General features: G+C 48.4%; 4 protein-coding genes across 4 annotated transcripts; 1 reads left to right on the top strand and 3 right to left on the bottom strand.

The window, feature by feature from the left end:
• Positions 1-1,619: 1,619 nt before the first annotated feature.
• P174DRAFT_379600 (peroxidase/cytochrome P450 family protein) lies at positions 1,620-5,454 on the top strand (the record flags this gene model as incomplete). Its single annotated transcript, XM_024822927.1, has 8 exons — positions 1,620-2,015; positions 2,072-2,169; positions 2,228-2,469; positions 2,523-3,634; positions 3,688-4,220; positions 4,296-4,950; positions 5,024-5,303; positions 5,360-5,454. The coding sequence occupies 8 exons, from the start codon at positions 1,620-1,622 to the stop codon at positions 5,452-5,454; spliced, it is 3,411 nt and encodes a 1,136-aa protein (XP_024677500.1).
• Positions 5,455-6,321: 867 nt separating this feature from the next.
• Positions 6,322-7,947, bottom strand: P174DRAFT_379308 (T6SS phospholipase effector Tle1-like catalytic domain-containing protein; the record flags this gene model as incomplete). The annotated part of the gene is made up of 2 exons (XM_024822898.1): positions 6,322-7,794; positions 7,843-7,947. 2 exons carry the CDS (start codon positions 7,945-7,947, stop codon positions 6,322-6,324), a joined length of 1,578 nt encoding a protein of 525 aa, XP_024677501.1.
• A 744-nt stretch (positions 7,948-8,691) lies between these two features.
• On the bottom strand, positions 8,692-10,076 carry P174DRAFT_464645 (uncharacterized protein; the record flags this gene model as incomplete). The annotated part of the gene is made up of 5 exons (XM_024830426.1): positions 8,692-9,287; positions 9,349-9,452; positions 9,517-9,643; positions 9,804-9,936; positions 10,029-10,076. 5 exons carry the CDS (start codon positions 10,074-10,076, stop codon positions 8,692-8,694), a joined length of 1,008 nt encoding a protein of 335 aa, XP_024677502.1.
• Positions 10,077-10,927: 851 nt separating this feature from the next.
• On the bottom strand, positions 10,928-13,254 carry P174DRAFT_464646 (putative transcription factor; the record flags this gene model as incomplete). The annotated part of the gene is made up of 12 exons (XM_024830427.1): positions 10,928-11,269; positions 11,349-11,350; positions 11,395-11,609; positions 11,631-11,756; positions 11,781-11,896; positions 11,924-12,141; positions 12,179-12,224; positions 12,256-12,317; positions 12,391-12,536; positions 12,564-12,678; positions 12,792-12,902; positions 13,224-13,254. 12 exons carry the CDS (start codon positions 13,252-13,254, stop codon positions 10,928-10,930), a joined length of 1,530 nt encoding a protein of 509 aa, XP_024677503.1.
• Positions 13,255-13,892: the final 638 nt, after the last annotated feature.

The following is a 13,892-nucleotide window of genomic DNA, read 5'->3' on the forward strand; positions in this document are numbered from 1 at the left end:
GGCCTAGTACAATGCTAGAGGCTACCATATCTGAGAACCTACCAAGCAAACCTTGAGTATATATCCCACCCTGTGTGCGATGTGATCAGACTATAGATAACATTGCAGAGCAGGGTCAACTGGGTCAAATCATCAAGCAACCAAGGTCGGGAACCTGCAGGCCTAGGTTATATAAACACCCGGGCTTGGGCTGTATGCTATACAAGTTTCTAACCATGACAGTAACACGAAGAGCAAGGAGGTCAAGGACTCAAGACGGAAAGACCTAACTAGGCCATTAATCACTTGATGTAGACTCTCACTAGACCACACAGCAACCATATTCATAGGCCGACATGGAGCTGGCTGTCGACCATATATATCAGATATGTCAGACAGGCGACCAAGACAGACAATAGTCTTGTTAACCCAGGTCAATCTGCATGCCTGCAAGCACATTAACATGATACTGCACGCTGGGAGTTGAACAAGTAGGCAGCATCACTAACAGCTCTAGCACGCAAGACTCAACTTCCTAATTTTCTAACAAGGACAGTCATGCTTACATGGCAACCTTTAGCAAAAATGGCATCCTATAAGTATTCTGAGCTTATGCTTAACAGAAAGTGAACGCTTAATAGAGACAGCATAACTATTAAAAGGTTAATCAGTGAACATCAGCCCGGGCGTCAACAAGTTGCGTCACAATGGCGCTGTTTCCCCTGAGCGCAGCCAATGGGAGTGCTGTACAGCTCATTAGAGAGATGTAATGGGGCCCCTTCTAGAACCTATTAGCGTAGCTGGTTCTAATAGGTTGTATACGGGTTCTGCAGTTATGCTAGTATATCTGGACTCTATAACTAGCATAGCCAGATGCAGTATAATAATATAAAAAGAATAATGCCCTACTTATTCTACCAGATAGCTGGGGGCACGGGCCCAGCCAGGTGCCGTTGCGAGATGCGGGTGTGCTGATCCCTTAATCTGGCTGGTGTTAGGGTTGGGCTGGTGTCTTAGATTTATACCAGGAGCGTAGTATGGAATCAGTCCTTAGCGACCGCAATAGCTAAATGGGTGTAGGAGCTAGAGGAATAGTAACTGACACAGAGGAGTTCCGAGTATAGTATAGCTGGAAGATAACATTTTATTACCATGTGAGTTCTACTCAAATGAATAGTTGTTTCAAACTGGATAGTATCTACACCATTATGTGAATCTGCACAGTATGTCATCATGAACCCCAAGTAAGTGTCATATACTACTGTAAAGATGGTCCGCCGAATGCGGAATATTGCCACCAACCATCCAATGAAATTGTCTACAGCCTTTCCGACCCATTGTCAAATGCTGCCCGCATTGCCCTTTGTCTTGATTTAACTTCCAGGGTACCCATAAATCTTAAATATTACGAAGGGTTGTGATCCGGGGATGACGTGAAGCGGCGGAGAGGGCGGAGGGGACTTCCAACAGCGGGTTCTCGATTGTTTAGCTTGTGTCAAACAAACGCGTCATTGAAACCTGAAGGCGATGTAACTGTATACTTCCCACAGAGTACTTAAGGAGGATGTGTGCACAATACTTCTCGGGTTGCTCCAATCATTTGGAATTTTCATATCGATTGCAAAGAGTTACTGAATACAATGAGACCAGAACCACAAACCGAGGGCGCGAGCAGTAAGCCTGGTAATGATTCGCATGCTAAATTCGTTGACACTACGCCCAAACGTATTCATGAGGTGCGACATTTCAATGAGCAGTCACGAGAGCCACCAAAGCCCGACGTGGGCGCCGAACAAGGCGGCTCAATTGGGCGTTTTAAAGAGCTTTCCGAGGTGGTGCACAAGGCTACCCGCCCTCTGCCAACTGAGACAGGGAATGGAACCTACGTAAAAGATGATTCCAAGGGTAGCAGCCTCTGGGAAGATCTTCTGTCCCTGGGCATAGGAGATGCCAAAACCGTAAAGGATTTTGTCAAGACTGAGGCCCTGGGACGACCGGTGGACGATAAGACAATGCTCATGGAACGCATCATTCAGGTGACCACGGCAGCTCTGAGGGAACACTCTAAGAATGCTGATTATGCTGTCTCTAGATGGTGGCCAAATTGCCCGACAAATCCACGATCCGGGAGAAGGGAACTCATAAGTTTCTAGGCATTCTATGGAACTCGCTGCCCCATCCTCCCCTATCGTAAGATCCTCCCAACCGAGCTCAACGACGCTGTTGGAATAGTATTAAGATGAAGTAGATATGTCGGTGACAAATACGCTTATCGCTCGGCTGATGGGTCTTACAACAATCCCACCTTACCACGGCTGGGCGCAGCAAATACGGAATATGCTCGAACAACCGAAGCGTCAACGATGAGGCCAGCGAGTATGCCTGACCCGGGCTTAATCTTCGATAGTATTTTTGCGCGGGAAACTTTCAAGCCACATCCGAATTATGTCTCGAGCATATTCTTCACCTGGGCCTCATTGATCATTCATGGTACGTGCTTGAGTAGCGCCCTAATGTCGGTCCCGAACTGAATAAGACGGCAGACGTTTTCCAGACTGGCTATCCAGATCAAAGCATCAACAAGACATCATCATACCTTGACTTGTCCACTCTCTACGGCGATAATCAAGACGAGCAGAACATGATACGTACATTCGAGGGTGGCAAGATCAAGCCCGACTGTTTCTCTGAGCCACGTCTCCACATCCTGCCGGCGGCCTCGGGGGTCATTTTGATCATGCTGAACAGATTCCACAATCATGTCGCCGAGCAGCTAGCCATTATCAACGAGAATGGTCGATTCACAAAGCCCAAAGCTGAGATAATCGACCCAGTCGAAGCCCGGGCGGCCTGGGCTAAACACGACAACGACCTCTTCCAAACTGCACGCCTTATCACTTGTGGCATGTATATCAACATTACCTTATACGACTACCTGCGCACAATCATCAACCTCAACCGCGACAACAGCACTTGGAATCTGGATCCCCGCACACATGATGATCAGGATGAAATACCCACCGCACAGGGCAACCAGTGCTCAGTTGAGTTCAATCTCGCGTATCGATGGCACTCGACGATTGGCCGCCAAGATGAGGCGTGGACGGAGCAAACTTACCGAGAAGTTGTTGGGAAGCCTGGACAGGAAGCCACTTTGCAGGATCTTATGGAAGGCATGAGGAAATTTAATGCGAGGATGGACAAAGACCCTTCCAAGCGTACATTCGCGGGTCTGAAGCGCCAAAGCGATGGTACTTTTAGTGATGTAGACCTGGTGGACATATTGACTCGCGCCATTGAAGAGGTGTCCGGTTCGTTCGGGCCCAACAACGTTCCAAAGGTCTTGAGATCAGTTGAGATTCTTGGTATCCAGCAGGCACGCAAGTGGAATGTTGGGTCATTGAATGAATTCCGCAAGTTCTTTGACTTGAAACCCTACGAAAGCTTTGAGGAAATCAACTCAGATCCTTATGTGGCAGATCAGCTGCGGCACTTGTACGAGCACCCAGATTATGTGGAGCTGTACCCCGGGATCGTTGCAGAGGAGCCCAAAGAACCTATGGTCCCGGGGGTGGGGATTGCCCCAGGATACACTGTCTCCCGCGCTGTTCTGTCGGACGCTGTGGCGTTGGTTCGGGGTGACCGATTCTACACAGTGAGAGACTTCCACTGGTATTCGAGCTCAGTAGAAAGCTAACAGAGACACAGAAGGAATTTAATGCCCGGAACCTGACGAACTGGGGTTTTAAGGAGGCCGACTATAACCTGGAAGTCAACCAAGGTTGCTCGTTCTACCGACTTGCGTTGCGAGCATTTCCCAAGTGGTTCAAGTACAACTCAATCTACGCTCACTATCCCATGACGATCCCCAGTGAAAACCGCGTCATTATGAAAGCGCTGGGCCGCGAAGAGGACTTCTCCTGGGATCGTCCAGCGTATATTCCGCAGCGAATACCTGTCTTTGACTATGCCAACGTTCGTCATATCCTTCAGGATGCGTCGAATTTCCGGGTGATGTGGGGTGAAGCAACCGCGTACGTATTTGGGCCACAGGGCTGGGACTTTATGCTCTCAGGCGACGCGCCCACTCATGCAAACCAGCGCAATATTATGTCACGAGCGCTCTATCGTGGCCAATGGCACGACGCCGTCAAGCAGTTCTACCTCGACATTACCCAACAGCTCTTGACAGAAAAGTCATGCAGGGTTGGAAACGTAAATCAGGTGGATATTTCGCGCGAGTGGGTTTATCTACATCCTATACTTATGAGAAAATGTCCACTGCTAATGCTAATATCTCCCCGAATTATGAACAGTGTCGGGAATCTTGCCCATGTTCACTTTGCTGCCAACGTGTTTTCTCTCCCTCTCAAGAGTAGAGAACATCCGCATGGGATTTTAACAGAACACGAGATGTTTGAGGCAATGGCAGTGATCTTCACAGCTATCTTCTTTGATGCGGAACCTGTCAAATCCTTCGAGCTGCGCCACAAGGCTCGCGAAGCAGCGGAGAAACTGGGTAAGCTCGTCGAGATCAATGTCAAAGCCATCAAATCGTCTGGACTTATTGCCACTCTGCTTGGCAATATGCATACTAACAAGAATGCGCTCTTTGAGTATGGAATGCACATGGTGGAGCGGCTGTTACAGAGTGGCCTGGATCCTGAACAGGTAACATGGTCTCAAATTCTTCCGACTGCCGTCGCCATGGTGCCGAATCAGGCCCAGGTATTCACCCAAATCATCGACTATTACCTATCCGATAATGGCCGGAGGCATCTGCCGGACATCAGCCGCTTTGCCAAGGAAGACACTCCCGCGTCGGACGAGGTGCTTCTCCACTACTGCATGGAAGCGATCCGCCTGAACGGCATCTTTGGCTCGTACCGGAAATCCCATACCAACCTGACCCTCGATGACAAGGGTCGTAAGGTCCATATCAAGCCGGGTGACAAAGTATTCGTGAGCTTTGTATGTCTTCGTTTGTGCAGATCTACTATTGACGAATCGTCGAACACTGGCGTTGGGTGCTGACTAACAATAGGTTGATGCAAACCGCGACCCTAACGTATTTCCAAAGCCCAATGAAGTTGACCTCAACCGTCCTATGGAGTCGTATATCCATTATGGAGTAGGTCCTCATACGTGCCTGGGTGGCGAAGCTAGTAAAGTTGCTTTGACGGCCATGCTGCGCGTCGTGGGCCGTCTGGACAACCTTCGCCGCGCTCCAGGAGCGCAGGGGCAGTTGAAGAAGATCCCACGGGAACATGGATTTTATACTTATATGCGCGAGGATCAAAGCAGCTTTTACCCGTTCCCAATGAGTAAGCGTCTTCCTCTCTTGCAAGTTGCTTGGAATGCAGGCCTAACAGGATGACAGGCTGGAAACTCCATTACGATGGAGAAATCCCAGGAAAGGAACAGCCGGTTCATGGAGACTTCGTATGTAACGTACCGGGACATTGGCAAAATTGATAGTAGCGGTCTATCATGGTTCCGGCAAATTTATATTTACGAGAATTGTTGCTTGGCTACTTGTGGCGCGTTTTAGGATTTAGCTGTGACTCATGCTCCATATTCTTGTCGAGTTGCAGATCCAAAATCTCGACAATGCAACTCCAGAAGCATGGAATAAAAGGTGAGTCCGCTCCTTAACTGCTGTATTCGAAGACTTGCAGAAAGGGCTCGGCATAAAAGTTACGAATACATTGTGGATACTCCGAGGGATTAAGGCTTAATGTCTCCAAATGAAGCGTCCAATCATCCTGAAATACCCCTATCATATTCCCCATGAAACTAGTGAAAAACCTCTAATAGCGTTTTATTCCATATCATTCGAGTTCTTGTCTCTATTGCTGCGTCTGATTCCTTCTGGCCTGGTTCTTCATAGGAGACTTACCAGCAATACAAATGCAAGTTCACCAAATCAAGAGACGAACAAGCGTCGGGAGTATGACCATAGAAGTGCGTAATGCAAGGTTATATTTACAGCACATAGAAGGACGTTCAAGAAAAGGCTCCTGTCTGATATAGCCAGCTGTACTTATATCACACACAATGAACAGAGTACAGTGCTAATTCCACTTGCTACTGGAGTCTTCTCCCATTAAATACAGGGCTCTCTACTACATTACATAAATTCTTTTAAAGAGGGCCATGTGTAATGTAAGGTCTCCGTCACCCTTACTTCATTTCTGATCTGCTCAGCACATCCAGTCAATTCAAGCCCGCAAACCTATCAGCTCTTAGCAGGAAGCCAGGTCGGATCATTGTACTATAACTGAACATCGGATTTCTTACCAGTATTTTTATACTCACAATCTTCGTGTTACATTGGAAACATTAATGGTCCATATGGCGTGCCTCCTTTGATAGCGGCTTGCGCACATATGTTCCTTTTATAGGACAGCCAGGATAGTCCGCAATCTCCCACTCCCCGATTCCGCATTCTTCTGGTGCCTTTTTCTTCCCTCTCCCTCCACCTCCCATGATCAGGTTCCCCGGCCGATATTCTGGATCTGACTTCAAACGACGAATGGCTGAAACGTGAATCTTGGCATCATCAGGAATGTCGCGCACTTCTCCGCAAGGTAGAGGCCACCGAATGGGTTTCCATGAGCCATCTTCCTGCAAGTCCATCCGACGGAAGGGCAGATATTCCATGACTTTCCAGGAAAGAACAGTTGTCCAGTGAATCCCCTTGCCAAATCGGAGAGAGTCGTGCATTCGTGAATCTGTGCTGGACCTGTGGAGAAAAAACTCGAAACCAGACGTGGGATCTTCGTTTTCTGAATGATTTTCGCCCGGTGAGGGTCCTGCATGATCTCCAGTTGAGTCGCTTGAGCACTCGAAGAGCCTCAACTTTCCTGGCTCGAATCGCAGTCCTGCCTTCTGTGCATTGTGGACCATCCACACCAACGGCACCTGACTGAGAGCATATTCGCCTGTGTTCAATGGCCATCCTCCTCCGATATCTGCGTGGCATCCGGGAAACCATACCTCTTCGATGTCCTGCACGTCGTTGATTTCCTCGTTCTCGGACGAAGCGGAAGAAGCAACAGCACTAGGTTGCTGAGCAGAGCCCGACAAGCGGCTGTTATGGCGCTGGTGGTGACTATGATGAGGAAGATGCATATGATGTTTCTCCAGGTGCTGGCGCAACCGAAAGCGGTGTTCTCTCCGCGTCGGGGTAACGTCTGATATGAGGTCCTGGCGGAATTTGGCCCGACGCTCGTCGATACTCACTGCATGGCGGATCACCTTGGCTGAGGTGCGGGCAGTATAAGGAAACCGGCTGTGTCTTCTCATCCAGGCCCGCTCAAATCGGGGTACACTATTGACAGTGTCGAACAGGCCCAAGAAGCACAGGTTGGACACAGGGTGGCAGAATGTCTCTTTAAATGCCCTCATGTACTGCTCTAACTTCTCCTTCTCGGTCTTTTCTTCTTCGGTGTTGCCGCTGCGTTGTTGCCACTTTGCAAATGTCTTCCAGACAAAATGTATCAGCTCTTCATTGCCCGCCTCCAGAAGACCAATCTTGTCCAGCATTTCAGCGAGGAAGCGGGCAACATATGCCCCGCGACTGAAGCCGAAAAAGTATATTCGATCCCCAGGGCAGTAATATCGCATCAAAAACTTATAACCGCCCATGACATGGTCAGCCAATGTCGACCCGATCGCAGCGTCTTTCGCTTTCACATACGCGGACTTGATCTTTCTAGTGATGCCGCTATCTGAAAGCGAGGCTGACGTTACATACGTGCCAATACCAGGTTGATAATAATGACACTGCTTGGAGGTAGTCCGATCGAGCATCTTCCTCTAGGTAAGTCCGGGTCTATTCACAGAGCATGCAGGGCTTACTCTGAATATTTTAAGCACATTGCTGTCGGATGAGTCGCCATGGAATTTGTTATTAGTCCCATCAAAGCAAAGGACAAACTCCTTTGGCCCCGCGGTATGATCCATATCTTGTATATTATCTTGAGAACTATAATAACCAGACACGGATATGGAAAGGAAGTAGTTCTATTAGTTTGCCTGGAGGGCACTCCTGATACTAGTAGCTTATAACCTTGCAAGATGACCTCACCTTGGTTTATCCCTCCTCCTGTTCAGTAGCCTTAACAGCAAGCTTTCAGCCGCAAACAGTAATAAAATCAAATTAGACGAGCTGTAAGGAAATGATATGTTTCAAGGTTCAGCATTTTAGGCCTAAGCCCAACACAAACCGTGGCAATGCCGTCAACAACAGAGTTTAATTTCTACACATTAGACGAAAACGGAAATCGTCGACAAGGCGAAATAAGCTCTGACTGCATGACACTGAACTTAACTCACGGCAATCATTATCTCAATTAGCCATGGGTTAATTCTGTGGCAAAAGTACTCTGCGTCCAACAACCCATTCCCGTCGCCATGGTTCCAACATCCTTGGAGAGACAGGAAAGCTTCGTCCCAATCCTGATTTGCATCATAGACATAGTTATGGTTCAAATTTATTCAGAAGACACAAGCTAGTCTAATATTCTAGTCACTGCTTTAGGCACATGATAACTATTGCTAAACGTTTCCCCCTGTGCGAGCTAGGTGGAAATGAATATGGATGGTTCCGACTTGCACGTAGATGGTATGAGATATATTACAATCAGAAAGTCCCAACAGTTCTCCTTTCCTTAATATTGAATAATCCCCTACTTAGATTGTTTCTGATCACTCTGAAACCTTCATCATCTCAACCAAACACTTTCCTACCGGAGGATATGCCTCGAACGTAACCTTCAATCCCGAGGAAGCCGCTAGCTCCCTCCACTCAGCAGCCGTCCTCTCTTTTCCAGCATGCATAATGATCATCGCCGCATGGGTTGTTGCGCACCCTGCCTTCTTCGTGGACTCCTGTATGACAAACCGCGACGATGGTATCATTGCCCTAGCCATTTTCCTGAGGAGCTTAGTTGCCTCCGAGTCGGACAAATTATGCAGCACATTTGCCAACGAGTATATAAGCGCACCCTTCACAGGCTGCTCATTTCCGTCTTCCTTGTAATTCCACGTCATTACTGTGATGTCTGGGATGGCACCGATCTCCGCGTTATATTCCTGCAAGACAAGGCTATCCTTCCCCAGGCTATTCGAGTAAGCTGCTTTCAGCTCTAGGAGTAACCTGCCCCGGACACCGCCGCCGTCAACGATAATAGGGTGTTCCGTGCTGGAAATCAGTCCGTCTAAGTCGTAGCCCAGGGCGCGAGCTCTGTCAGGCATTGTGCCACAGCGCCCGAATTTGCCCGTCATGAATGTGTTAAAGCTGTCTAGGCGGCCGGGTGTGGTGCATGATAGAGTAAACGTGTTCCTGGGAAAGAGCTTGGTTACCCAGGAGCTTGTAGGCATACTGGATGGGCGTTTCGCATTCTTTGAAGGGGTAGGCGAAGTTTGTGTCTTCCAGCCGTTTCATCAGGAAAGCCGATGCCAGGAGCCTTCAGTTGTGCTATTGTTTCCAGAGTCAGTTTAAGGATTGTGCATATGGTAAGTAGGTATTACAGGTGAAGGGCGCCGTGCTGGGCGGAGGGCGTGGCCACGAGGTACTCGGTTACTTCTTTGGCGGCGTAGACGTCGCCGGGCAGGAGGTCGATATAGCCGAGTCCACCCATCACGAAAAGGGTGTCATCTCAACACAGTGATTGTGAGGTTGGTTCCCGTCACGTACACGTTTTCGGCAGGGGAAGATAATTCACACTTACTGGCGAGCGGGACGGCTGTCGGGCATTGAATTGCTCGTTAGCACCAGTTGCAGCTGGGAGATAGATGCTAATGATGGAACAGCGTACAGAGATTTGAGGCTCCATATTTCTTCATATGAACTCCACACACGTCCTGAGCTGTAGCTGGTTTGCCGATTTCTTGCAGACAACTGAATAGGTCGAAATGCACCGCGATAGGCACGAATCCAAGAGCAGGCCCCTAGGTGATGGAAGAAATTAGTGAACATTCACGCTGCTGACTGGCACCATCTTAATACAGGACTGCCTCTTCAAAGTGTTGAATAAACGCACAAGGGCAACCGTGTTCCTGAAGTGCTGTCCGGCTTTTGGAATCGACATGTTCGATGTAGAGACAAAACTGGTTAGAAACTGGGGAAGTGCTTAGTGACTGTTATGGAGGGTTTTGTAAACTAAATATTATAATATGTGTATTGACAAGGCCTACATTAGCTATTTAACTTTGAACAGGGACAATAGGGACAACAGGGTCCAGCATATTCTTCGATTTCCCTGTCACTAATCGTGCGTAGGCATAGGACCATCTCTAGGAGCGTTAAAGATGCAGCGTATCCTCCTTGCTGGACACAGGTAGCTGGTGCTTTGTATATATGCTACTACATGTAACTCCTAACTGCAGACTTACTTGACCCTCTACTAAGTGTCCTGTTTCCTATCAGATATTAGCCGAGTAGAGCCCTGCAATAGGAAAAGCGAATGATAATCACACGCCCCTTGCAGTCAATGTTGAGGTTTTCTGTTGACCACTATGTCCCAGTATTTCTCATGCCCTTACTACAACCTGTAAGCATCCTTCTCTTTTACCGGAGATTCGTGGTCGGCTGTAGTAGAAGCCTATCGCAGAATTAATGACAGGAGCTACCCTTTGGGAAGGATTCATGGCGGAGAATTCCTTGAGTCCACTGCTCCTATGCAGACGAACTATCTACTGCCCTGACTCCCAATGCGCACCCCCCACCTACTTTGTGACTGGGAAGCCACAACCCACGTCCGCTAACGTGCACAACAGGGTTGGCTAGCTGTGGGATTTACTCTGGGTTTAACAGTGGCTATCTTGCATCTCGGCAAGGGGTTTGGAACCTTTGTTGCGAAATGGGTGTTTCTGAATTCCTTGACTATGTTTGCAGCGAGCAGTGCGTTGTGCGGTGCGGCACCATCGATGAATGCAATTATTATGGGACGGGTTTGGGCTGGTGCTGAGGGAGCCGTGAGGTACCGACGGCAAAGTTTTTGCCAAAGACCTCGAAGACGGTGATGGCGTCGCTGACGGCCGCGAGAGCTGTTGGCGTAGACGGATGTGAGGAGTTGGCAAGGATGAACCCAATCATGGAAAGAGTCTTCCACTGCCATTGAAGGGCCTCGTACCAGCCTTTGAGGAAGTCAGTGGCGGCTAGAACTTGGCGCAGGACGTGTGTGATGGCGGTGGTATGATTGACGCCAGAGACTGCATGCTCTTCAGCGAGAGGTGTGTTATTGAAGCTGGTGAGTGACGTGGATGGGAAGCAGATGAAGGGCTAGTAGATGTTCATAGAGAGGTTGCGGTAGAAAAGCTCGGGGAGAAGCCGTTGGCGCTGCAACCACGAGGTCGCATACCGCTCCAGATCTAGTCCGGATCGGTTGGTCGAGAACGGCTCTCCACCATCCTTGCGTTTGGTCTTCATGGTGTCAGGGACACTCCGTAACCATTTCCGTAATATTGTACATCTGCGATGTGAGGAATTCCGCCAAGATTTCCAGAGACGATGAATCTGAGTACAGACTCTCGCATCATTGGCAGCCAGAATCTCAGCACGTCTATAATAAAATCCAAGATGAACTGGGTGAGCCGCTAGCACTAATGTCCTGAGGAGGCGGCTGTAGGTAAACCAGGTCAACTTGTTGCCACATGCTGCGTTGTTCGACACCGACAGTCGAGCCAGCTCATGATCGTCGGCGGGCAGTTGGCACGTCGCAGGCATGTCAGGCACGGAGCATGATGGACCTAGTTTCATGCATGTCTTGCTTTCAATTGTATACAGCGTCCACCAGATGCGCTTGCGCAGCTCTCGCTCGGGACGTGGTAGGTTCTCAGGCGGCTCGAGATGCAGCCCGGGGACATGAGCGGTGCGCACCGCGAGCGCCAGGGTCGTGTGCGCCATGTTCTGAAAAGAAGCGTTGCACAGGTAGACGACCGAAAGATATGACATTGCAGGGTGGTCGATGGACGGACTTTCCAGTTTCGAAACGAGGAGAATTTGCGACCGACGGTAGTACCATCGACCCGCGATACTTGCGTCGCTGGCGTCGACATGACTGTCGGGTCGGCCGGACCTGAAGGAGGGGTCAACTCTGCTATCCAGGGTTAAGGCAACCCCATATTGCATACACAGAGTTAGGATTATATCGACTAATGCAGAATGTTTTCATGTTGTGGCCGAATTGACCCAGAGGGGATTCATAATGCTCCCAAAACTCCGCCTCATCGACAATCTGGTAGGTCGGATAGTATGAATGCCAAAACAAGATTTAGAAAAAAGTCTTCCTCGATGCTATTGAGATATGTCTCCGACCCGACGGGCCTATCTGCGATCGCAGAAATCGCCGGTAGCTCTTCCAGGATGGGCTCTAGTCGAGGTAGGGCTGGTAAAGATGCGACTGGCGGAGTTGGGCTGTAGGTTATGATCGTCCTCAGCTTCATTGAAAACGGTGCTGGGATATGCGCTTATGCGACCGATAAAGTAGAAGGCCGACGATGGCCCATACCGCTGGGTTTGTGCGGAGTGTGCGGTACGTGTATGGACTCTGTCCTATCCTTTCCTTGTCCCCAACTGTCGGTTTTCCTTTCGAATCGTCAGGTCGTCACCGTCGGAGGCAGTATTGGTATTGGTGGCATTTTCTAGTTGTTCTTCAAGTCCCTGAACAAGTTGTCGTAGTCGCTCAATCTCTCTATTTGGGTGGCAGTTAGTTGCAGGTAGCCAACGCGCTCGGAGAGTGGGTACAACCTCTCAGCCTGGGGCAGTGTGCGGATTTCGGTCGCACTCTTTTCGCTTCAATTACTGCCTCGATTACGACAATTCTGACAGGGCAAGCTGCTGTCACACTTGATGCGATGCACACGGCACCAGTCGCAAGCCCGTGCGACTCGGTTGCGCTTAGAATGTGGAGGAACTGGGGTGGAGGTGGAGGAAGAAGACGATCCGATGGTGTGACTACTTGTTGTTATTACTCCGTACTGTCATACTGATTGGGGGAAATGGGGACAAAAAGTGGAACATGGACTTGTCGTAGCTCGAGAATAGGGAATTTGGTATGGATCCTGATGGATTCCTGCTGGGCTCTGGATAATAATAATGGATCCCATGAGTAAATCAAATATCTACCTTAATACTCCATCATTGAAGATGGGTGGTAAACGATCAGTCTATACATGTATTTGGTGGTTCTTTACTATTCCCCTGCTTTCCGCGTGTCAGCAAATCACTACCTCACCTATGCACCGGCATCTGGCTGTCTTAGCCATAGAGGCATCAGAGGCGGACTACTAAGTTATGGTACATTAATGAGGAAATAATATATCCAACTACAGTATGGCTACGCCTCCAAGGTGGTATATGTCGAGTCTAGTCTCTGCGTGCTCCAATCTTTCTGACACTGCCTTGTGTACAGTACCTCTTGCAGTTTGATATATATCTTCACTACCAACAGCCCACCATTATTTAGATCCATCATCCATTGACTGGTAAAGAACAAATAATCTAAGGGCTATCTACCCTAGTTCAATAGCTTCCAGCATCTTTCTCCTTTTCTCTAAAAGAGACATAATTATAAGAGCTTTATTCTCTATCTCTTATACTAGATTATAAGCCTGGATTCCCCAAACTTGGCTTATTAGTATGATATAACGTTACTAACTACTAGCTATTATCTAGAAATAATACTTCCTTTATAGCCTTGACTCAATGACTTCTATATAAACATGTAAGACTATAGCTATTAGGAGGAAGGAGGGGCATGTTAATCTCATCTATTAAATCTTTAATAGTAGTACCTAACTATATATACTTATTTTAGTATTTATTCTTAATAATAGCTAAAATAAAGTTACATAGCTCTAAGTGAGCATATATATCCTGCTAGACTATTGTGAATGAAAATAGA

The sequence above is a fragment of the Aspergillus novofumigatus genome (assembly GCF_002847465.1).
Source record: "Aspergillus novofumigatus IBT 16806 chromosome Unknown P174scaffold_11, whole genome shotgun sequence".
Classification (NCBI taxonomy): domain Eukaryota; kingdom Fungi; phylum Ascomycota; class Eurotiomycetes; order Eurotiales; family Aspergillaceae; genus Aspergillus; species Aspergillus novofumigatus.